Consider the following 23573-nt stretch of genomic DNA (forward strand, 5'->3'; position numbering starts at 1 on the left):
AGGGTGGCAGGCGATGCGATCTTGGTACTTGGAGTGGAATCTTTGAATCTCTTCTTGTATGGTAGCTTGATTGAGGTCAGTGTGGAGTGTTCTGTTTGAAACGTACCAGGGTGAGTTGGTAATCGTACCTAGTTGGAACCTTTGAATAATAGATAGGTTCGATTTGCTCGCTGTGCCCCATAATTGGACACCATAGCTCCATATTGGCTTCAGGATACATTTGTAGATAAGTATTTTGTTTTCGAGAGATAGTTTGGATTGTCGACCAATAAGCCAATACATTTTTTTAACTTTAATGTTTAGTTCCTTCCGCTTAGCTTGGATAAGATGTTTCCATGTTAATCGGTGATCCAGATGCATGCCCAAGTATTTTATGTGTTTTGTTTGCGATATTTGTTTACCGTTGAGAGTGACATTTGGACACGTTCCTCGTCTTAATGTGAATGTTACGTGTGAAAACTTCGATTCGTTTACTTTTATTCTCCATTTCTGCAGCCAATCTTCAAACATGTTAAGGTTTTCCTGTACTTTCTTAGAAGCCAGTGAATGATTCTCATCTGCTGCTAAGATTGCTGTGTCGTCTGCAAAGGTGGCTAGAGTGGCCTTTTTGTTGCAGCTAAAGTCCGCTGTGTATAAAGAGAACAAAACGGGTCCCAGCACTGAGCTTGCAATAATATTATAAGATTTGGTTATCGCATCATCTACCTTGATTTGAAACGTTCTGCCTTTTAGGTATGAACTGAATAATAGATAAAATTGGGGTAGGTTTTTTTAAATATTGTAGAGTAACCCTTTATGCCATACTCTATCGAATGCTTGTTGTGCGTCTATAAACACTGCAGAGCAATATAGTTTATTCTCTAGACATTCGGAGATTTTTGCAGTAATTCTGTGAACTTGTTCGACTGCCGCGTGTTGATTGCGAAAGCCAAATTGGTGGTCAGGAATTAATTTGTTCTTGTCGATGTTTAGAGTTCTGCCAGTACAAAAATTGCAACCAATTTTTCAAAATCTAATCCCAATAAAACCAGTTCAGCTTTTGAGTATATTCTGATAAGTTTTTAAAACAAGTATTTTGATTTGAAGCGCGTGCAAATTTCACTTAAATGCCAAGGCCATGTAAGTTTAGAGAAATTTTGAAATCTGTTACCGAAATCGTGAAATTTTGGCTCAATAGAAAAGCAACCCATTTCTCAAAAACGCATTACAAGAAAACTAGCACACCTTTTCAGCGTATTTTGCTACCATTTCAAAGAGAATACTGTGGTCTAGAACAGTGGCAAATTTCAGTTGATTGGCGAATGCCATCACATAAAAAATGTTTAGAGCTTGCTTTGGGGTCGTTTTGAAAGGAAAATATTGTTCTAAAATATCTGCAAAATCCACCTAACAAATCAAAACCTTACCCGTTAGCTGGTTATCTGTCAAATACTGTCAGCTTGGACACAAAATCATTGATTCAACACCGTTTCGTCTGCTTATTTTTACACAAGTTTTATCGATACAATAGTATGGCCGAATATTCCCCCCGAAGTTGCGATCCGTGTCCCCATTTAGCGCAATTCGGATCAAACGTAAGTGTTTCCATCAACTAACCATTTTCCAGTTCACAACGTACATAATTTCCCAAATTCCAGCCTCCTAAAGCCTCCGATTTCCTCGCTCAAAACACCGTCCCTGAGCCTCAAGTTCAATATCAGCAAAATACCCCACAGGAATATAATTTGGGCGTGCCCACGGCGTATCAGAGCCCCAACCTTCACGAGCCCCCCACTAAAGCTTCGAGCATTGATTATGAGCCAAAAGAGTCGAATTTTTTTAATAGAGAAGAGGCTCTAATGATGCACGATTTAGGCGGAATGCCTCCATGCGCGCGGGCTGCAACAGAGCGATGCTGTTTAAATAGAGCCACTGGCCAAGAAGAGAACAAAATTAGAATTGACTGTCAAGTTTTCAATAAGGAAGGTAAAACGCACAAAGTTTTATTGGGAGGAAATACGGATATACGAATATACGAATTAATAGAGAAAAAGAACTTCCGCAACTTTTGGAAATTTTAACATTGTAAGACAGGGTTTAAAAGATAAAAGCTTCAGATTGAAAAGGTTCAAAATTTAACATTTTGGGGTTGGCCCGAATCAGGCTGGCTCATTTTTGTCTCAAGAGAGTTTGGGTTTATGAATTCTAAACGGTGCCAGATGAATTTGTCTCCAACTTCTTTATATTTAAGAGTTTGCAGCATCGTAAAACAAATTTATAAAGCAAAAGTCATCTGGCTTTCCCATTTTTGAAAAATTTTCAATGGGAAACTAACTTGGCTAGTTTCTTGGTATAAAATTTTAAGATGCTGCCTAAATAGATTGACCGGTAACTCTCTAGAGGGAGTTTCTGAGTTTTCTCCGCCTTTAAGCTGAGTTTTACAGACGAAAAGCAGCGATCGAATCCAGATTATGGAAAATTTAAATCGGTGATAAAATGAGAACGTTTTGAGCCAAAGAATTCATTTCTGAGTTAATGAAGCAGTGATGAAAGTGAGTTAATGAAGTAGTCCATGCAGGTGACGGAAACAGTCAATGCGATCTCAATAGAAACTGCAACCTTTTTTTCAAAAATTAATTACGGTAAAACTGGTCAATTGTCAAAGCTTGTTCAGGCACCCTCTTGAAGAGAAAATATCCCTCTAAACTACCAGCAAATTTTACATTAATCGCAAATTCATGCGAAGGTTCAGAAATTTTTAAGTTTGTGACGGATACTGTGAATGTCGCTTTCATCAAAATTGCAACGTATTTTTCAAAAATTAATTACGATAAAACTGGTCAATTGTTAAAGCTTCTATAGGCACGGTCTKGMAGAGAAAATATTCCTCTAGACTACCGGCAAATTTTACTTTAATCGCAAATTCATGCGAGTGTTGAGAAATTTTCAAGTTTGTGACGGACACTTTGAATGTCGCTTTCATCGAAATTCCAACGTATTTATCAAAAATTAATTAACGTAAAACTGGTCAATTTTTAAAGCCTGTTTAGGCACCGTCTATTCTTCCAAACTACCAGCAAATTTTACTTTAATTGCAACTGCATGCGAGTGTTGAGAAATTTTCAAGTTTGTGACGGATTCTGTGAATGTCGCTTTCATCGAAATTGCAACGTATTTTCCAAAAAATTTATTACCGTAAAACCAGTGAATTGTTAAAACTTTTTAGGTACATTCTTGAAGAGAAAATCTTCCTCTAAACTACTCGCAAATTTTACTTTAGTCGCGAATTCAAGCGAGTGTTGAGAGATTTTCAAGTTTGTGACGGACACTGTGAATGTCGCTTTCATGGATGTTGCAATGTGTTTTTCAAAAATTAATTACGATAAAACTGGTCAATTGTTAAAGCTTGTTTAGGCACCGTCTTGAAGAGAAAATCTTCATCTAATCTACCCGCAAATTTTACTTTAATCACAAATTCATGCGAGTGTTGAGAAATGTTCAAGTTCGTGACGGACACTGTAAATAGCATTTATCTAAATTGCAACGTGTTTTTCAAAAATTAATTGCGCAAAAGCCTGCCGAGTGTTCATTCATTCCGTAACAGAAAACTCAATTTAAATGGTCTAAGCCTTAACATTTTTATAATATTCAAATATTTAAAATCGGTAACAAACATATGTTTTAGGTTTAAAATTCTAACGGATTTCAAATGAACCAGCGGAAAACAGCTTTTTGTTTCGGACGCCTCAAAGATAAAATTCTTCTCTTTTTACCATTTTCAAAAATATCTAAATCGTAGTCAAACTTACCTCGCTATGATATCAGGAGTATTTTCGGTTTAAAATCCGCACCTTCCAAACCTTTTCAAACTTCTGGCATCTTTAAAGTGCATTTGAACGCCCAGACCCTTCTCTTCCTCTTAGTTCTTAAAATTTCAATTGATCCGAAACGTCTTTCAGGTGATATAAAGCCATTAAGGGGAATTTTGAAAAACTCAACTACAACCCACCCGGCCAGCAATTGCTGCTGCCCGAATTCTTCCGCCCTGCCTGCTTTCCAAGTAATAAAAGCCAAAGAAGAATATTCTATCTTACCAACCACCTCGACGACTACCAATCAAGGCTACTACCAGCCAGTGGAAGGAGTCAGCGGGACGAATCCACAGCAGCAAATAGCGAGAATGTATGCAACCGCAGGTCGTCAAGATCCAGAACATCCAGAAAACCCGGAGCTGGGATCCAGAGTTCCAGTCCCAAACGCTCTACGACCCATTCTTGAGGAAAACCCTGCTTGTTACCTGCCACAACCTGAAGACTTCATAATGGCTCAAAAGGTGCCTTGTCTCCTATAGACGTTTTTGAGGGCTAAATGAGGATTAATTAGATTGCAGATATGGGTCCTGTGGGCCCCTGGGCCACAGGAAAAGCTGATTGGGGCTCCTTGGGAGGTCTGACTGGCACCAGACCAGTGGTGGATAAATACTCAATAACGCGCTATAGTGAGGGAGAGTGGAGAGCGCACAACAAAGAAATATGGGACTATACCAAAACTGAACAACATAGAGCTTATCTGTAGGTTACGCATAATTTATGCTTTTTCACTGCAATCATTTCCCTCCTCTTGATGAAGCATTGACTGGAATGGGAGGCAATGTCTGGAACAGACCCAGGCCGACGTGGACAGAAACCAAGGGTACAACACCAGGAGACTGAACCAAAGAGAAATGGGGATAATGCGCTGGAAGTGCGAGCTAGAACGAGCCATAGCTCTAGCCGCAGAGGAAATTAGCTTCATGGAAGAACAAAGGCGCCGGCTGAAGCAAGCCGCTGCTGTCCTGCAAATGCCTGAGTCTATTGGTGAGACCTTCAGGTTCTTAGTGGTGGTAAAACTAACTCGAACTTTCAGCTGGAGAGTGCTTGGAAAGAAGAACTGGTCGTCTGGATAGTGAGCTGGTGAGAGACGAGGTGGAAGACGAGTTGATTAAAGAAGTGGCGCTTTGTTCGGAAATTAGAAGCATTTTCTCGCGCACCCTGAAGGATGTTGAAATGCAACTACTGGAAGACCACACAGCTAAACAACGGTAAAAACCCTGGACGAATTTAGGTGAGCGGTCGATCTAAAGGCGGTTTTAGATTGGAGTACGACTGGAGCGATAAGCGAATCGCCCACGAACTCGACGCTCTTAACTATTCGCTAAACACCCGATCCACCATTCTGATGTTCAAGCCTGGTGCAGTCACTTTTCCAGAGAAGTACTTAGAAGAAGTTCGTTCGAGTAGTTCGAGTCAAATGATTGCTTTTTAGCCAGTCCACTCCAGAGTATTGGGAACATTTTACCAAGGAAACCCTGCTGGCTGGGGAAGCGACAAGGCAGCGTTCTGTAGCTCTGCGAGGAACTCTGGATGCCATTCTGATGAACTCAGCCAGAGACTTGAGGACTCAGGCCGATCGGCTGGAGCTGGCTTTGAACCGCAAAGTCGCCTGCTATGAGGAAGTAGTGAAGAACCTAGAAAGCGAGCTGAAACAAGTATGAAAAATTCTGAGGACAACTTTTCAACTTTGTGTAATTTCCGCCTTCAACACCCTCACGCTCAGGTTATGTTTGTATTGACACCCCGACACTCACAACAAAGATGTTTGAAAGACTATCAATTGTTGCAGTTAGAACTTCAGTTAAATTAGCAAATTCCTGGCTGAATTAACTAGACGATTTTGAATGGTTTTCTTTGGTAGATTCTGCTGCAGCTTGCCGACGTCGAAAGTCTGATAAACGCGCTGAAGGCAGCAATCAGAAAAATGGACACGCCGATAAAGAAGGTCCAGACGCGCTTGGATAACCGGCTGCAAAGACCGCGGGTGGAAAATTGCAGAGATCCGCCACACTTCGGGTAATTTTCCAGAAAATTCATGTGCTTCTAATTTTCATAGGTGAGTGATATTTGAAGGTTGGTAGAAGAGGTGAATACCATTGGGGATAACGTGACCGTGTTTCAAGCCCAACTGGGCCAAGCGGAAGCGTCCCAGGAGCAGATGATCATCATTCGCAACGTGCTCGAAAGGGAAATAATGCTGAAAAAGAAAACTTTGGAAATCGATCGAGATCAGATTGGAGCTGTCAGATCGCACTATCCATCGGCAACAGCACTCTCAGGCCACTAATTCCCAACGCAATTATGCAATCGTTTTCGGTTGAGATTGTGCGTAATCTCGGTTTAAATTTGATATTTTTGGCTCACCAAGTACCCGTCACACTAAGTAAACCAACTGCGACAAATGCGACAAAATTACACGTTTATGATTTATTAATTGTATAAATTATAACCAAATTGCTGTGCCACTTGACTGAAACAAATCTGCGCCACGTAAAACTATACAATGGATTTATTACTCTACTGAGTTTAAGAGCAGTTTTAATTACTTACTGGCTGCTTATCAATGAATGGATAACGAACCTTTTAAAAATTTGTAATAAAGCTGATTGGTATTGAATGAAATATTTTAAATAGAATGTTTCTAGTGGTCATGAATGAATGGAACTTAACCTTCGGCCATGCGACTAAAGAAAATTAACATTTTGCCTGTGAGCAAAACTCAATTGATTCCATATGGGCATTAAGCAGAAATAAAAAGTATAAGCTTCGAAAGAATCAAGATATGAACGCAAATTGGACAAGCCGAAAGTGTGATTTCTTGTGTAAGTTGTATAAAAAATGTACGTCAACATCTGCAAAGCGTGCAAAAATCAGAATTTAGTGCGATACAAATGAGGTTCTCTGAGGACTCAAATCGAAGTCTCTTCTGTAGACTGAAAAAGTTTCGCGTTGGAGTTTCCTTTTTGTTAAAAGTTACCAACTTTTAAATTTGAGCTTGTAGTTGGGTAAAAACTTTCATTTTTACCTCAACATCTGTAAGCTTGCAATAATCGGAATTTTGGATGATTGCAATGAAATTATCTGGTTACTTAGATTGAAATGTTTTCTAAAGAGCTTGAAAGTTTCTGCCTTCGACTCGTTATATATCCAGATTATAGTGTCGCCTATAGAGTGCGAAAGTTTTAAGCTGCATTGTTCGCTTTGGTAGAAGTTTTGAATTTTTATAGTTGAGCTTGCAGCTGGGTAAAAACTATCATCTTCAGATCAACATCTCCTAAGCGCCTCAAAAATCAAAATTTTATATGATCCAAATTAAATTCTTCAGTTAGTTAGACTGGAGTGTTCTCTATAGAATGTGAAAGTTTCTGGCTTCTGTGTTCTCTTTGTTAGAAACTATGAGTTTTTAAAGTTGAGCTTGCAGCTGGCTAAAAACTATAATTTTTACATCAACATCTACTAAGCGCTCAAAAATCAGAATTTAATGCGATCCGAATGGAATTTCCTCAGTATTAAGAATGAATGAATGAGAATCTTGGAGTACGTTTTGCTTTTGCTTAGAAGTTATGATTTTTTTAATTTGAGCTTGCAGTTGGAGAAAAACTCATTTTTACATCAACGCCTACAAAGCTAGCAAAAAGTCGAATGAGCTTTTCGTCACAAATATTTCCTGCTTTTTTTCGATCCGCCCTTATGGAAAATGTTTCTTACATGGGCAGGTATATCAGGAGTAAAAAATCGTTAAATAGCAAGGAAATCTAAAAAATATATTTGCCCAAAAACTATAAATGATACAAGCTTTCATAAAGAGCTCAAAAATATCGGCAAATGGTCAAGGTTTAGCCCAAGAAAAAATGAATGAATTTCACCAACTAAGACACTCAATAATTCACCACTTTTGGAAACTTCTTAATTAAAGTTCTGTCGTGAGAATGCCCAGAATAAAGAGACAAAACGTCGGCGATTTTTAGGGAGAAAATAGACTTTGAATCCAGTCTTACTGCCAATGGCCGAACAAATTGATATTTTTAATGGCAAAATCACATTATCCAAATAATCTTAAAGTCAATTTAAAAATTGACTCAAGTGCACTTAAATTGAACTACACATATTTGTTTCTATCTTTGGTTTATCTACTTTTAAATGCGTTTTCTTGGTTTATACACGGCCGATTCTAATAAGTGAGGAAAGTTGCTCATCTAAGATGTTACTTAAAATGTTTGAAGAAGACCAAAGACAAATAGTGTTAATTTGTGCAAAGCAAATAAAAAAACAAAAAAGGTTTAGATTCTAAAACCTGCAGCTTAATGACAAAAACTGAACTCTAAGCAACCACAGAAATGAAATGAGTTGTAGGAAAACGCATCCACTTGGCTTGGCCAAACAGTCACATACTGCAGTCTCTTTGAACTGTTTGAAGAAAAACTGCGTGTTCACTATCAGACGCGTGTTGTTAACTTGATCACTAAACCTCTTGGACGTTTTTAGTTCCATTAATTTCCATCACTGGGCATTGAAACAATAAATACAACTTGCGAGTGCAAACCAATCTATTGTTCGCAAACAAACCGAAGCCGATAGCATTTAATTAGATTGATTGTAGCAGAGAATTGAGTTGCATATTTTTAGGGCCACAGGGTATGTCTGCTGTGTTTTCACAGTACCTAGTTGAAATATGAATTTCTACAATCACTATGAGCACGCCAGATAAAGTATTTATTTTGCTAAAACCTGTGTTGAATGACGACAGAATACTTAACGAAAATTGTTGTTAAACGTGTCGTCGCCTGTACGCTAGTGCTACTGTTATTGTTATTAAAAATATGTTTGTTGAAATAAAAACTGGCATGGAAAAAATGTTGAAATTCTATATCAAACAGTCTACTGTGTAAAATCGAGTGAAACCTATGTGGCTTTGCCTAATAGTTAACATGAATCAACATCGCAACTAGCGGAAAATGACGCGAACTTTAATACCTCCGGATGGAGGCTATGGATGGGTCATAGTCTTTGCCGGTGTTCTGAACAATGTAAGTCAACTCCTTTGAGGCCTCACTCGAACTTTAGAAAACTCCCTCTATGTTGTAGTTTCTAATGGTTCCTCTCATCCAAAACGTAGTGCTGATATTCAAAGACAAAATGCTGGAGATTGACATGACCGTCACACAAATGTGGTTCGCCTTGAATGTGCACACCTCATTCATCTACATCACTCACTTACTCAATAATCTGCTACTCACAAGATTCGGCTATCGCAAGGTCACTTTAGCAGGAGTGAGTTTCGTGTTCTGCGGACTCAGCATGAGTTCGTGGATACACAATTATTTGGGATTCATGCTTACTTTTGGATTCGTTACTGGTAAGTTCACACAAATCTGTAGGAAAAGACAATTTAGTGCTTTTTTATGGTAATATAGAACTTTTCAATTTAAAAGTTCGAAAAGAGTAATAACTTCGTCGCAGCGCCGTTGCAGTAATAATTCGGTATGGTTTTATGCAACGATTTCTTCAATTCCACTCTTGAGTTAAAACTCTTGATACTTGCACAATTTGCGGCAAATTACTTCAATAAAATGCTTACAAAAAACATTCTTTAGAACACTGCCGAAACCTGTACAATCCAGGTTATTTTCAGGACAACCACTATCTGATCCTGTTATTCTGCACTTAGAATATATTGAAAATGCATCTTAAACCAGCCAAAAAATTGTCTAGGGATTGGAGTTGGTCTAAACGCATCCTCCTGCAGCTTGGCAATCAAATCCTACTTCACAACCAATCAGAACAAAGCAATCGGCCTCTCGATGACTTTAACTGCTTTAGGCCCCATCCTGATGCCCCAAATCATCAGCGCCCTGATCCAAAACTACCACCCAGATGGGGTCATTTTGATATTGGCAGGCAAGGATGGTCTTCGAGCATCCTTACGTCCTTAAACTAGCAGCTTGTTTAGGTATTATCGCTCATGGGTACATTGGAGCCGTCCTCCTTCAACCCGTAAAGAATCACTTGGTAGTTGAAACGAAAGAAGAAGAAACCGTTGAGGAACTGGTCAAAGACGCTAAAGATCAAGATGATCTGGAAAATGAGGCTTTGGATGAAGTCATGTCTGATCCGGGATTTAGGCCGTATCCACACTGTAAAAGAGCGAAGCGACGTTTACTTTTGGAGGTTGACTTGGGTTTTTTGCAGTTCAACCCAGAGAATTCATAACGAACAGACGATTTCTGGCTTTCAGACGAAAAGACTCGATTATTTCCATTAGCTATGAGCAGGAGCACGCGGCGATAATCGGGCTGGATTCCACGCTTGGAGGCAGCCTCTATTCCTTGGAAGCAGGTAAGGTGGATTTTCAGTTGATTGACCCTTTTACAAGAACAAACTCGTATACAAAGCGGCTCAAAGAAGAGGCTCGACGTTGCCATCTCAGCCAAAAGTTCTCACCAAAACCACTTGGTGGAAAAGTGAGGAGAGCATCAACCTGGAGAGTTGCTATGATATTTTCGAGGAAAATGAATCATTGGAGACCATCGAGTTGAATGAACAGACAAATAACAGTGATAAAATGAACAGTAAATCTAATGGCAACTGCAAGTCTTTGGGCAAGGATTTTCAGTTTGAGGAGCATAAAATCTACAAAGATCCTAATTTCGATATAAACAGCCTACCCTGGTACAAGAGATACTTGTATCGGGTGGTTGGTCTGCTGGGATTGGACATTTGCCTGAATTTACGATACGTGAATATCTTGATAGGTAGCTGAGTGGGCAGAGACTAGGCAAGAACCTACCAAAGTGTGTTTTAGGTCTTTCCTTGGTTGTTCTAGTGGAGATGAATTTCGTGGTTCTACTGCCATTCCTGTTATTCGAATACTCGTTAACCATATCGGAAATCGCTGCTTTTCTTTCAGTCTTAGGAGCGGCGGATATTGTTTTTCGGTTTCTAGCGCCCCATGTTGGGGACTGTTTGAAGCAGCCTGCCCGCGTAATGATCATATTGGTTTTGGGCGTTATTATTGCTGCCAGACTTGGTAAGCTCCAGCCTTAGCGCTCAGTTGATCAATGGCTGAATAATGCGAGTTTTCAGCCCTAATTTATATCAGTCACTACCCAACAATACTGATCATAGCACTGATTCTGGGCTGTTCCAAGGGCTTGAGAGTTGTCTACATGTCGCTGATTATTCCCAGCTACGTTCCAGAGCAGCATCTTGCTTCCGCTTTGGTCATTCAAATCGTTTTGAATAGTTTAATGTCGCTATTGGGCGGATATGCCATTGGTGAGCAGTGATATGCATTTCTTCAATTGCTGTTGATTTTTTTACTTTTCTAGGAATCACCAGAACCACCACCGGTAGTTACATTTACTGCGTTATTCTGCTGGATTCTTTGACTGCTCTCACCATTGTCATGTGGAGTGCAGACATTTTGATTAAAAAGTGCAGCCGAAAGAAGAGCAAACCGAGCAATGTGAGCACAGCAAGAGCAGAAGAAGTTTATTAATTTGTTTATTTAAATTTTTGAATAGATGTTTTTGTTTGGCGATTTTTGTTGCCATTGCTTCTTCTTGCATTAGAACCGATTTTTTCCGAAAAAACAGACAGTACAAGAAGGCAGAGCCAGTTTTAAAAAATGTAGAACAAAAACGTTGACTGGAGCAGCAACTACTTTTGGCCTTTCATTATACGCGCAGAATTCAACTGTTTTTCGAATTATTCCGAAAATTAAGGCAAATTTGAGGTTTGAAAATGGCAATTTTCACCTAGGTTCACCTCATTTTTTACTTGCGTGCAGCAAAGTGAATTTTACTTTTTACGCAACAATGATGCGTGGTTTGAGGAACACCCAAGAAAGCTTTTCTGTTTAGAATTAAACAGGCACTGAAATGGCGTCAACAGTTTGCTGATAAATCAGCGGCGCACGATTGTTTTCCGCAATAATATTCAGTCACGTGGGTATACGCGCCGCTGGTAAAAAAGTTTCACTCAAAATACTTTAGCGAGTTTCTCACCAGCAAAAACCTTCTATTTCCAATTTTCAACTAAAACTGTAGAACTTATGGAATAAATTTGAAATTTAAACTACAAATTTAACGCCCAGTATTTCCGTAGTGCAGCAAACTGTTCTTGAGACTAGAATTTCACCTACAATCTGCGCATCACCCTGTATAATCTGGTTGGCTGTAGAAACATATTCGATTTTAGTTCGTTAAACTACCAGTAACCAGATAAATTCTTTACATTATTGCCACTGGCTCCATTTCGCTAGGCAAAAGATAAATCCCCAATTAAGTACTGGAACACTGCGTAAACAAATCGAGCATTATGCAATAGAACTTCCAGATAAGCGCACGCTATTTCGAGCTAAAAGCGATAAAAACGAACAAAAACAATGAAAGATTCAGTGATTATTAAACAGGCGGATGCAGCATGTCGGCCAAAGGACCGAAAATCCTAATAATCGGAGCGGGAGCTTCTGGAATTGCAGCAGCAGTGAAGCTCTTTGAGCACGGAATTTGCAATATCACCATTCTGGAGGCGGAAAATCGCATTGGAGGTCGAGTATGCTCAGTGGAGTTTGGAGGAACTTTTGTAGATATCGGCGGGCAGTGGGTATGACAGTAAAAATCTAAATTTTCCTGATGAACTCACACAGCTTTCCCTATGGAAGGTGCATGGAGAGAAGGGCAATGTGGTTTACGAAATGGTCAAAGACCTGGACCTGCTCAGTCCATCCCAGTTGCCCCAGGATCCAGGAATGTCATTTTTTCTTCCAGATGGAACTGCACCGGATAAATCCCTGTCAGATCAACTGTTTGCTTTAGCCATTGCTGTGAAGGACGACCAAGAATGCGCAAGGAACCATGGAGGAACGTTTGCAGACTATTTCACTGCAGAGTATGCATCAGCGAATAGTTGAGCTTTGTGGCAACATTTTCCCGGTTCCAGATACAACCAAAGGGTGCAAGAAAAGTTCCGTGGAAACCCCAGCGCTCTGGACTTAGCCAATTTAGTGGCTGCGTGGTTTCAAAAGTTCATGGTGCTTCTGAACCCGGCAGAATGTTGGAACCAACTGTCCGTTACCAGCCACTACGTTTTCCAGGCTTGCGAAGGCGACCAGATGTTGGGGTGGCGAAATAGAGGCTACAAAACTATCCTGGATGTCCTCACTGTAAGCTCTACATGCAAAAGTTGCATGCATTTTTGCACCACTAGGCAAATTTCTGAATAACACTGGAAACTGGAAAACCATTTCCCGGATCTAAATAAGAACAACTCGCAGTATATTTACAGAAATGGTTAATAATTGCAGAAAAAAATCCCGGACGCTTCCAAACAGCTGCCCATAGAAAGCAGAACGATCCTCAATAAAGAAGCAGTACAAATCGACTGGGGCGAAGCCCCAGTTAAAGTGGAATGCTCAGATGGGTCCACTTTTAAAGCCGATCACGTTATTCTTACGGCTTCAGTTGGCGTCCTTAAAGCCAGCTACAAACATCTCTTTAGGCCGGCTTTGCCCGATTTTAAGGTGAGGTAATCCAGTGTCCATTTGCCTAGTTTTAAAGGCTGATTTGTTAAGCGCAGGTTAACTCTATAGAAGGAGTGCCGCTGGGAACAGTTGACAAGATTTTGCTGAAATTTCCCCGCAAATGGTGGCCAGACAATGTGAAAGACATCAGCTTCTTGTGGGCGGAAGAAGAGAGAATGGAACTGATCAAAGAACTTCCTGAAGGGCCGGAAGTGAATGGAAGGTTAATAAGTTCTTTTAAGTTTGTATAAATTTCTCTATTGGAAGCCAGAAGCTGGCGTTCAGCTTCCCAAAAAAAGCGCGTGATTAAGCCGAGAAAACTCAGGATTTAAAGCGATTTTTATTCAACTGTTCGCATCTCTAGAGTCGACTGGTTTTCAATCGTGGTCAAAATTTCAAGCTGCTGCGTTCCGTTGATTGGAAGATGCGATTTTTTAAAAGAGAGTGAGTTGAGCTCAACAACATTTTGAGATTGATATTTCCTGGGCTGACAAAATTCAGAATTGCGATTTTCTTAAACATGGAAAATCTTTGGAATCAAGTCTTTTTTATTGGTGGGCAAAATTTCAAGCAACTGTAAGAGTGAGTTGAACACTGAGGCAAACACATCGGACACATTTTCAAGCCGACATTTTTTACGGTTGCAAATCTCAGGATTGGAAGCAATTTTTGTTTAAATTCAAGTCTCTTTTACTGATGGTCAAAATGTAATGCTCAAATGCGCTTCACATTTGAAGATATGAAGGACAGAGTGAGTTGAACACTTGAACACATTGGACCCATTTTGAGATCCATATTTTTTTCACTCGCAAATTTCAGAAATTTACGCACTTTTTATCAAACGTTCATCGTCTTTACAGTCGAGTATCTGAGTTTCTGGTCGAAAATTCTCGCTTTTGCGTCTTTTCGATTGGAAGATGCCAATTTTCAAAGGAGTGAATTGAGTACTTGAGCGAACAGATTCATTTTGAAACCGGTATTGATTAAGCTAGCAAAATTCAGCATTTTAAGCGATTCCTATGAAACTTCCAGGACCTTTAGTTTCAAGCTTCTTGCATAGATGGTCAAAATTTTGTGGTGTTAGGCGCATTGCGTTGGAAGATAAGAATTTTTAAAAACGAAAGTGAATTGAGTACTTGACCAAACAAATCGAACACATTTTGAGATCGACATTTTCTAAGCTGGCAAAACTCAAAACTGTAAGGGATTTTAATCATACTTTTCCAATATTTGAAGTCAAGTGTCTTTCATTGATGGGCAAGATTTGAATCTACCATCTCTTTTAGATTTGAAAATACGAATTTTCAAAGGACAGTGTGAGTTGAGCAGTGCAGCAAACACATCGATTTTAAGACCATTACTTTCTAGTCTGACAAAACTCGAGTGTTTCAAAGGATTTTTATTGAACTTTCATTTTTATGAAACTTTCAGCATCTTTAGAGTAAACTCACGCTAAAATTTGGAGACAATTTCAAATTGATGCTGGTATTGCTTTGAAACATGTGAATTTAAATAAAAACGAGCTCAGTTAAAATCGTCAAAAATTTCCAACCATTTTGAGCGGTTCTGAGCTTTAACCGCCCATATAAACCCTGTTAAAAACCCTATGTGTTCAATACTATTTTTTTAAATATCTGCAGATCTTGGCTAGAGAACCTATTCAGTTTCATTGCAATCGACACCCATCCAAGCACACTGTTGGTTTGGATAAACGGACCGACTGCCAAGCTGGTAGAGCTCCTTCCCGATGAAACCATCATTGAAGGTTGTATGTCTATGTTGCGCAAATTTGCAGGAAAACAGTTCGAAATTCCTGAACCTGATGGTATCATACGGTAAGTTTTTTTATGCCGAAGAAAAATAAACCTTAATCCTTCCAGTTGCTGCATTTGCGCTATTAATAAACCCCGTTTCCATTTCAGTTCCCGCTGGGGAAATAATCCGCATTTCAGAGGCTCCTACGCATATGTGAGCGCAGAAATGGAGCGGCGACAAGCCAGCGCCGAAGACCTAGCAAAACCTTTAACAGTGAATGGAAAACCTGTGGTGTTGTTTGCGGGCGAAGCGACCCACAAGTCTCGTTTTTCCACTGTGAATGGCGCCATTGAAACAGGACATCGGGAGGCAGACAGGATTATAAGTTTATATGGAAAAACTGTGTAAATTCTAAATAAAATCGGTCCTGCTTTTATTGAAAAGGCCTTTCACATCCCTCTAGCAGTTGTTGCCAGAGTTTTCACTCCAAGATCCAGATTTTTCGCATGTTATCTTGAAGCTCTTCCCGTTTGGGCATGTGATAGTGAGGCTGTCGCCGTAAAGGTACGAATTCCCAGTCACTTTTGCCCCGGCGGAAATAGCAGGTTTTCCACAAGACAACCCTAGAGATACACCTAGTGCAGTGTTGACAAATTTAAAAATTAACCGAACTCACTGGTGCATTTTCCTTGCAGTCTGCTCCATTTCCCGAGGGTTGTGCACTGAATCACAGCGTTTCCCACCAGTTTGTAGCCCTCCTGGCACTGGTAGGTCAACATATGTGGTTCCTTGCTCTTGAGCACCATATTGAGGAACAACGGCGGGCTTGGACAAGTGATTGCTAAAAATCGCAGATACTGACTTGCTTCTAAAGGTTTGGCAACGTACCTTGGCAGGTAATATTAGGCTCCGTCCAATACCCGTCCACTATGCAAGTGGAGATATTTACTCCTACTGGTGAGTACCCAGAGCGGCATTTATATTCCACAAAATCTGCAGTGCCATTTTTCATAGCATTCAGACTATTTTCGTCCAAGTATCCGTTCTCAGGGGCAACAGGGATGAGATGTAGTGGACAGTTTAACTGGGGACTTGCGGTGAATTTGCAGGAAATATTCGGGTTATCCCAAGTACCTTCAAAGGAGGTTGATAAAAAAAATGTAATTGACTGGAGGTTTTGCCCACCATCTTCCAGACATGTGGCCACAGGATTCTCGCCCTTTAAGGTGGAGTTGCTGAAGCATTTTACGCGAATTTGGGTATCAGAGTCCACTCGGTTTACCCCTAGGGACTCTTCAGCTGCTTCAGAAATGATCTCGATTTTTCCATTGGGGACTTTAGGAAGAGTGCACTGAACACCTGAAGGTTTTCCAAAGTGAGGGTGTGGAAAGTGCCATTAATTCATGAGTAGTTCTGGACGGACTTACCAACGCATTTGGGCTTCGCCGGGAACCATTTGCCATCCTCCTTACAAACAATGGTGCTGCCGCCAATCATGGAAAACCCATCGAAACACTTATAGGAGATTTTGTCGCTATAAAAGTACTGATTTCCAATGGAGTAGCCATTTTTGACGGTCCCTGGATAGCCGCAGGTTATTCCTAAAATTCCCCAACCGTTTGAGAAAATTCCCCAATTTTCCTTCATTGCTCACTTTTGCAGAACGGCTCGTAAAACCCTTCCCATTTGGAGGTTTTGGTGCAGCGGCGCCCCTTGGAGAAATGCTTGCTGCTTAACTCAAAACCTCGGTAGCATGAGTAAAAAGCCCTATTGTCCATCATGTCGATGAAGCCGTTGTATAAGGGCTTCGGGTCTTCGCATCTTTGGCAAAATGTAGATGAAAGTCGCTGAAAAGTGTTTGAGTGGAATTTGAGGCCTTCTTTCCTTGGATGTTTACCTGGATGTTTCCATTGGTATGCTGTTGCATTTCCGGCCAAGCGTATAAATCGCCCAAAATACTATCAGAGCAGTCATCACGATGCTCGTTAATTTCCTGCAGAGTCAGCACTCGTGACCAGAGGTCCACGTAAGCCATGTTGCCAACAAAGGACTCGGACTGGCTAAAGCGGCCCCCTAAAGCGTCTTGCTCTTGCCCAATAATTAAATACCCATGAGCTAAACAATAACCATAAACAACCTTATCAGGAAAAATTGCAAAAACCCTTCCACTTGCCTCCTATTTCTGAATAGGCAGCCAAATCTGAGCCATTCTTTGCCAGTTCGCCATCCAGATACATTTGGTACGTTCCTCCCGAGCTTCTCCACGAGACACAGATATGATGCCAATGGCCATCATTTAGCAGGACGTCCGTTACCACGTATTGCTTGTTAACGTAAAAAACTATGCTAAAAAAGCTTTCAGTTACTCAGCTACTCAGCGACGGAATCACGCTATTACCCAGTATAGTCAGTCAGAGTGAAGGCGTTATCTGTGTATCTGGTGGCATAAGAGAGAAGGGTTCCATAGTTGAAATTATCCAGAGTTTGGATCCATAAACAGGCCGTGATCTAGAAGGGACAAATGAGGCAAAAAATGAGTTTTTATCTCAGAAATCTCACCTCGGTGAGATTCATTTCAAATCCCCTCAGCCTAATAAAGTCGTTTGTATCATAACGGGAAAAGTTCAGCATGTAGTTCGTTTCCCGCTTAAACTGGCAAAAATCACCCTCATAGAGCTTAGAGCAACTGCACATAAACGAGGTCTCTTTGCTGATGCATTTTCCGCCGTTTTCGCACTTTGATGCAGTGCAGTAGTCGATTTTCTGGCAATTGGGCCCACTGTATCCTTCAAGGCAAGTGCATCTGGAAAATGCCAAAGTTCAACTCCCAAGTTGCCAATTGTTGAGGAAAGCTCCACCTAAAGTCGCTTTTAGTGGCATTTTCCAGCTCCAAATTCGTACAAAGGCTGTTTTCCTTACAAGGCTTGTAGTCGCACGGCAGGATGTTGCAACGGCGCCCTAAAAAGCCTTTGGCACAAATGCATCGGAAACTGTCTTCATGCTCTATGCAGGTGCTGTTGTTTTCGCAAATCACGTCCTGGCAGTAGTTTTTTCGCGTTTCGCATAAAGTGCCAGAGAAACCTGAAACAAATACCGGGCGTTTTGCAGGTATGAAAATCCCGTTAATAGTCAGTAAGATCTTGCTCTTGTTGCGTGAACTTTAATTCGTTTCAAAAAAATGGTTCGCCAGATATTTTTTTTGTTTCTTCATTATTTGCGGTGGAAATAAGATCCAAATCGCTAAGCCGCAAATTTCAATAAATCAGCGGCGCCACTTTTTTTGATCTGCCTGTATTGTTACCTGAAGAACAGAGGCAAAGAAGTTCATTTTCACCGACGTCCAAGCAGGTGCCTCCATTTTGGCACTTTAAGTCACAAACAGCTTCTTTTTCCGCCACAATCTCGCAGAATTGCCCAGAAAAGCCTTCGGAGCAGCTGCAAACAGCCACATTTCCGACAGAATCGCATGCGCCCCCATTGAAACAAGGCTGCGAATCGCAAGGCGTGATTTGCTTGATACAACGGGAACCTAATTTTTATGCCGGGAAAATGGAGGAAAATTGTTATTTTTCAACATCATCCTGCGACTGACTTGCCTACAAAACCTGGCAAACATTCGCAGGAAAATTCGTACTCGTTCACTACGACGCATTTTCCATGATTGCACACATCTGGAGTGAGGGCGCAAATCCCCTTGGATGTCGGAATGCATTCGGTTGAATTGACCGATTGCGCCTTAGCTGTAGTGAAACCAACAGGACAAGCCAAACACCTAAAAAAGCAGCAGTTTTTCGACGTTCTTACCATGTTTATTTAGGATCCTCAGATCCTCCAAGATCGAAAGATCGCACAACATCTTGACTGCCCCGAGGATCCAAAAACAAATCTCAATACTGATTCAAACTCTGCTTGAAAAATGTTTGGAAAATCGGGAAAGCCTCTTAAATTACTTGATTTTTCCATACTCCGGTTGATAAGTCCCAACAGGACACGATTTGCAGTGAGGACTCAAAGTGGCTCTCTCCACAGTGGGAGGGTTTTGCTGCTTCGATGTTTTCACTCGCTTTTTTCTTGCGTGCGTACCCGGAGGGCACATTTCTGGAACAAACCTCCTCTGTAACCTCATCGGGAGTTGATGAATTAACTCACTTCGACATTCGCTGGCGTTTTTCGAATGGATTTTTCGAGTGGAGTGATTGGGAGGACATTGCAAGCAGCTAGTCGTTCCCAAGCGGTCTGTGTAGGACCCGAAATCGCAACTCTGGCATATGTTTGAGGTGGCATTGTGGAAAGTCCCTCTTGGACATTGAACTAAATACGCCAAGTGATTCAAGGGCGAAAGATTGGGAAGATTTTCCACTTACCACAGCGGTTTTTCCTAGGAATGAACCCTTCGGGGCAGACGAATTTGGCATTTTTCAGTTTCACTGAGCTGTTGTGGGTTTCGAGCCTCAAATCCGGCCCTTTTGACTCATTGAGGTAGCGGCCTCTTACTTGGAACTTCACGTTCAATCGGTTTCGCTTCCTTTGCCTTGCCCTGGAGTTTTTATGCGGAACCCCTTGCAAACTCTGCGATTTCTTGCCTGCTGAGTCTCTCCTCCGTCTTCTGCTCAACAGCTTGTTTGACTCCTCTTCGGACTTCTCCACTTCGCACTCGGATTTTAGGTCTATTTCGCACAAGCCCGTGCAAATGTTGTTGCTTATCATGGACTTGATGCTATTCTGAATCTGCGGTGAGAGGTTTTTAAGTGTAAGGAGACTTCTGAAGATTTTGCGCCTTTACCTCTCCAATTTGGTCTGTGTTGTTGCATCCATCGCCATCCAGACTCACTTGAACATCGCCTTCTTGCGTCTGATCACCCACAACAGTAACTGCAAAACGAGGTAAAGATCAGAGGCTGTATATTCTGGCAAATTGGGCACCAACCAGAGCATTCTGGATACAAAAGTCCCTCCGTATTATGCCACAAAGCTTCCGCATGGTTGCACTCAAATCTGCTACTGTTTTCCAAAGAAGTCGCCTCAGAAGACTGCAAAGGAATGGCGTAGCCTTCTTCGCAGGTGATCACGCATTGTCTGCTCTCAGACTGATCTGCGCATTCTGAGCGGCCGTGTGAAGGCGACGTAAACTCGGGGCATTCGGATTCTGAAACCGAAGATTTTGCACATTTTTTCTGGAAAGCACGGGGCTTTTACACCAAAAACTTACCTTCAACTGTGATGTTCAGGTTGCAGATATTGAGGTTGCCTGACGGGTCTTTGGCTGTGTAAGTAACCAGAGTGGTTCCAATGGGAAATCTTCCAAACTCATGGCTTTTGGTGATGGAGACGTTTTGGGAATTATCGAAAATGTTCGGCTCATCCCAGCTGATGTTTTCCTGAGCGTGCGGAGAGACCAAGAAAGGGGCTGGATTGATGCATTCTTCGATTACTGGGGGTTCTTGATCTGGAAGCAAATGGTATTCCGGTTCCTATTGCAACTGGAACTTGCAAGAACTCACCAAGGATTTCGACGAAAAATTTGCATTTTATTGCATTATGGAACGGATCCTGAGCAAAGTACGTTACAGGAGTCAGGCCAATGGAGAACTTGTACTCTGTGACGTTGACTATGGCGGGTTTAAGCCATGTGGATACTTCCAGGCCGGAGTTATCTGGAAAAATGCAAAATAGTTGAGTTGGGCGCAAGCTGAAAGCGAAAAGTACCTGTAATGTTGGGTTCTGTCCAGGAAACTTGTCCGTAGTTGGTTCCAGGTACTGCTGAAGCTGAGATGTTTTGCGGGCATTCCAGATCAGGAGGAGTGGAATCTGGAACGTGTGCAGGCCTTTACGTTCTCCTTGTTTTTACTGCGCAGAAAATTACCTGTACAGACGGTGTTTTCCTCCTGCTTCCTCCCCCAAAGGCCATGGTTGCCACAAGTCTTAACAGTGGATCCAGCCGCTTTGAAACCGTCGTTACAGATGATTTTGCAGGTTTTTCCAAACTCCTGCTTCCCAGCGGTGCAGGACGATGGCTCGATTCGTGCATATCGCACTTCGGGTAGTTTGTTGCATTTGATTTCTGAATCACCAGAACTGAACACTCAGAACCAATGGAATTTTTCGTTTCAAGGAATTTCAGAAAAAATAAATTTGCAAATTTATGTGATTTGACCGGTCGATTCGACGTGACAAAATCGGTGATTTTCACGTCGTTTTAAGATGATTCAAACGTCCGATTGGCTCTGTTTGGAAGACTTACGTTTGCAAATAGCCCGCAATCCATCCCACTGCGCAATTGGTAGACAAGTTCTCTGCGTAGAACCGATTAAAACTGTGCCGTTTTCGCATTGGAAGTTGCAAACTGTGTCCACTGGTAGATTTTTCTCTGCGCTATCGTATACAACATCCAAGTCGATTTGTTCGCACTTTACCGATCCGTATTTAGGGGTTGGCAGACGATTGCAGGTTTTCACTAAATGCACTCTGACTACATTAAATGCATACCAATTTGTATTGGAAAATACCTTCGCAAGTAGGATCAGAACCAGTCCATGTGGCATTTTCCTGGCACAGTCGAATGCTGCTGCCCACCAGCGTGTAGCCCACTTCGCACCTGAGCCCACAGGCGCTGTTTAGCACGTTGCTGCACTCTTTCTTCTTCACGATGTATCCGTACTGAGGAGCGCTGATTTTTGGGCACTTTAAAACTACCCTAACTGTTAGTGACTTTGGAAGATTTTTTTGGAAACTGGTCCTTACTCTGGCAACCTCCGGTTCCATCCGATTGAAAGCCTTTCTTGCAAATGCATCTGTCGATACCCTGAGCGGGAAGAATGGTGGTGTGATGGACATCTGGGCAAGGAAGACACAGGTTGGGCCCATCTGAGTAGGTGCCCGGAGTACATGCTGAAGAAATTCAGTGTTTTATCCAGGAATTGCGAGCTTCAAACCGATCTTACGCAGACAATCATTCCTCAATCCAGATCCATAGAATCCAGGCTTGCAGGTGCAGGAATAGTGGCCTGTAGTGGTACCACAGGCGCACAACGCGTCTTTGTCGCAACAATTTCCGGCCTCACATAGTTTATCGCATGGAGTACTCACGCCTAGCGGCAAATAGTCGCCTCCTGATAGATCTGAAAGTTCACTTGCATTTTGAATATACAGGTTGGTTCAAGGTCGGGGGCTTTAGCCTCTCTACATACCAACATGAAGGGCCCTTCTAGCCAAGCTTTCAAACTCCTCAAAACTGTCCAAAAGATAGCTGTAAAATTGGCCGGGCGTTGAAGACAAGTCGTACAATTCCTTGTAGTTTCCATTGCGGATTCCTATGGTAAATATGGTGATTTGGCTGCGTTTTAGTTCATTTGAAAGCGGAACAGGATTCTCGCCATTCGAATAGCCATCGGTTACAAGGAAGATCACTTTTTTCGAATCATTGCGCAGCGAGTGATCGAATATTTCCTGCAAATTCCCACTGTTCGGCTGTGTCAAACTGCTGAAAAATGATTTACTTTGGCTTTGGCAAATGCCCCTATGGTGTAGGTTTCGCCTCCTTTGTACTCAATTTTCATCAGCTGGTCGTTGAGGAGGAGGCATTTGTTGTACTCTTTTGATGGGTCGCTGATGTCGTCGATGTTTTTTATCTGGGTTTTGCTATTCATTCAGAAATGGTTTTGTTTAATGCAGTTTTACTTACAGTGTTGGTTGGGGAGCTGAACGTAACAACAGCCACTCTTGTATGATTGTAATCGACCGTTATATCGCTCAGCAGCTTTTTGATGAACTTCAGCTCACTCTTAAAGTTGCCATCTCCAACACTGGAACTGGCATCTACCAGGAACACAATATCCAGTTTGTCCGTCACTTTGAAAAAGTCCACATGTTTCTTGAAAACCTCGCCCAACACGTCCAATTTCGACTTAAAAATCGCGTTTTCTAGCCGGTTTTCGCCGATTTTATGCAGTTTCTTGTCGCCGAAATTCAAAAATTCGCTATAGTTGTTTAGAGCGTCCAGGTTGAGTTTCTCCGCCCGCAAACCGGGGAGAAACCAGAGCGTTACGGAAATAATGCACAGATTCAGGTTCATTTTGGAGCCATTTGAGCCGGCATGTGGAAGAAATGCAATTAGATCTATAAACATTTCCATTTAAGTGGCTATTAAATGTGTTCGTTATCGGCATATGCGCAACATCTGCTTAGTGTCACTTGGTTCAATGATGTAAATTACCATTTTTGTTCAAGATGCGCTAATTAAACGGTTTATACAGAGTAAATCCATATCAGCGTTATTCTTGCAGCTCTTTTCCTTCATTTATTATAATTAAAATAGGAGTAGCGCGCTACTCCTATCGTTTGAGTATGATAATTTTTTACTGAATATGCTTCAGAATGCAATTTTTACAAGTTTTACAGTTTTATAAGAGTTTTACAATAATCGAATATAAGTGGCCAGGTACCCG

The 23573-nt window shown here is 41.4% G+C and overlaps 4 protein-coding genes and 1 long non-coding RNA gene across 7 annotated transcripts; 4 read left to right on the forward strand and 1 right to left on the reverse strand.

Moving 5' to 3' along the window:
- The first annotated feature begins 1404 nt into the window (after positions 1–1404).
- Positions 1405–6468, forward strand: LOC109542000 (tektin-4). The gene is made up of 10 exons (XM_048661685.1): positions 1405–1574; positions 1638–1965; positions 3939–4312; positions 4363–4550; positions 4609–4835; positions 4885–5059; positions 5112–5231; positions 5284–5506; positions 5713–5867; positions 5925–6468. The coding sequence occupies exons 1-10, from the start codon at positions 1512–1514 to the stop codon at positions 6136–6138; spliced, it is 2067 nt and encodes a 688-aa protein (XP_048517642.1). The 5' UTR covers positions 1405–1511; the 3' UTR covers positions 6139–6468.
- A 1773-nt stretch (positions 6469–8241) lies between these two features.
- LOC109542017 (monocarboxylate transporter 3) lies at positions 8242–11391 on the forward strand. 2 transcript variants are annotated; one of them, XM_048661686.1, is made up of 9 exons: positions 8243–8878; positions 8937–9207; positions 9564–9749; positions 9802–9987; positions 10041–10187; positions 10244–10603; positions 10654–10878; positions 10935–11126; positions 11180–11391. In XM_048661686.1, exons 1-9 carry the CDS (start codon positions 8807–8809, stop codon positions 11347–11349), a joined length of 1809 nt encoding a protein of 602 aa, XP_048517643.1. In that variant the 5' UTR covers positions 8243–8806; the 3' UTR covers positions 11350–11391. The 2 variants fall into 2 exon arrangements, with proteins under 2 accessions (XP_048517644.1, XP_048517643.1); XM_048661687.1 differs by lacking the exons at positions 9802–9987; positions 10041–10187 and having other exon boundaries at positions 8242–8878.
- A 753-nt stretch (positions 11392–12144) lies between these two features.
- Positions 12145–15572, forward strand: LOC109534676 (spermine oxidase). The gene is made up of 7 exons (XM_048661688.1): positions 12145–12458; positions 12517–12743; positions 12795–13017; positions 13159–13374; positions 13431–13597; positions 15015–15209; positions 15297–15572. The coding sequence occupies exons 1-7, from the start codon at positions 12276–12278 to the stop codon at positions 15535–15537; spliced, it is 1452 nt and encodes a 483-aa protein (XP_048517645.1). The 5' UTR covers positions 12145–12275; the 3' UTR covers positions 15538–15572.
- LOC125502681 lies at positions 13604–14882 on the forward strand. The gene is made up of 2 exons (XR_007280455.1): positions 13604–14573; positions 14661–14882. It is a non-coding gene; the product is annotated as an uncharacterized LOC125502681 (long non-coding RNA).
- Positions 15535–23441, reverse strand: LOC109534677 (sushi, von Willebrand factor type A, EGF and pentraxin domain-containing protein 1). Of its 2 annotated transcripts, none has more exons than XM_048661683.1 (29): positions 22811–23441; positions 22626–22757; positions 22317–22575; positions 22071–22247; positions 21871–22017; positions 21636–21818; positions 21371–21583; positions 20993–21190; positions 20836–20937; positions 20631–20783; positions 20339–20575; positions 20057–20275; positions 19913–20001; positions 19494–19857; positions 19279–19440; positions 19080–19227; positions 18726–18901; positions 18431–18658; positions 17988–18210; positions 17689–17932; positions 17528–17637; positions 17303–17475; positions 17027–17244; positions 16784–16976; positions 16557–16730; positions 16315–16488; positions 16018–16263; positions 15806–15970; positions 15535–15752 (listed from the first exon to the last, which is right to left on the reverse strand). In XM_048661683.1, exons 1-29 carry the CDS (start codon positions 23258–23260, stop codon positions 15589–15591), a joined length of 5721 nt encoding a protein of 1906 aa, XP_048517640.1. In that variant the 5' UTR covers positions 23261–23441; the 3' UTR covers positions 15535–15588. The 2 variants fall into 2 exon arrangements, with proteins under 2 accessions (XP_048517640.1, XP_048517639.1); XM_048661682.1 differs by having other exon boundaries at positions 20993–21211.
- Positions 23442–23573: the final 132 nt, after the last annotated feature.

Source organism: Dendroctonus ponderosae, unplaced genomic scaffold (assembly GCF_020466585.1).
Source record: "Dendroctonus ponderosae isolate FM_Combo_2020 unplaced genomic scaffold, Dpon_F_20191213v2 Dpon_F_20191213_1, whole genome shotgun sequence".
Classification (NCBI taxonomy): Eukaryota; Metazoa; Arthropoda; class Insecta; order Coleoptera; family Curculionidae; genus Dendroctonus; species Dendroctonus ponderosae.

Excerpts from the sequence above, each read along its gene's own strand:
- LOC109534676 (XM_048661688.1), top strand. The coding sequence starts at position 12,276 with ATGTCGGCCAAAGGACCGAAAATCCTAATAATCGGAGCGGGAGCTTCT. Across the intron at positions 12,459-12,516 it reads TAGATATCGGCGGGCAGTGG|GTGCATGGAGAGAAGGGCAA; the intron begins GTATGACAGTAA and ends TCCCTATGGAAG. Across the intron at positions 15,210-15,296 it reads GAACCTGATGGTATCATACG|TTCCCGCTGGGGAAATAATC; the intron begins GTAAGTTTTTTT and ends TTTCCATTTCAG.
- LOC109534677 (XM_048661682.1), bottom strand. The coding sequence starts at position 23,260 with ATGGAAATGTTTATAGATCTAATTGCATTTCTTCCACATGCCGGCTCA. Across the intron at positions 19,858-19,912 it reads ACACAGACCAAATTGGAGAG|ATTCAGAATAGCATCAAGTC; the intron begins GTAAAGGCGCAA and ends CTCTCACCGCAG. Across the intron at positions 19,228-19,278 it reads AAACGCCAGCGAATGTCGAA|AAATGTGCCCTCCGGGTACG; the intron begins GTGAGTTAATTC and ends GGTTTGTTCCAG.
- LOC109542000 (XM_048661685.1), top strand. The coding sequence starts at position 1,512 with ATGGCCGAATATTCCCCCCGAAGTTGCGATCCGTGTCCCCATTTAGCG. Across the intron at positions 4,551-4,608 it reads GAACAACATAGAGCTTATCT|CATTGACTGGAATGGGAGGC; the intron begins GTAGGTTACGCA and ends CTCTTGATGAAG. Across the intron at positions 4,836-4,884 it reads GCAAATGCCTGAGTCTATTG|CTGGAGAGTGCTTGGAAAGA; the intron begins GTGAGACCTTCA and ends TCGAACTTTCAG.
- LOC109542017 (XM_048661686.1), top strand. The coding sequence starts at position 8,807 with ATGACGCGAACTTTAATACCTCCGGATGGAGGCTATGGATGGGTCATA. Across the intron at positions 9,208-9,563 it reads TACTTTTGGATTCGTTACTG|GGATTGGAGTTGGTCTAAAC; the intron begins GTAAGTTCACAC and ends AAAATTGTCTAG. Across the intron at positions 10,604-10,653 it reads ATACGTGAATATCTTGATAG|GTCTTTCCTTGGTTGTTCTA; the intron begins GTAGCTGAGTGG and ends AGTGTGTTTTAG.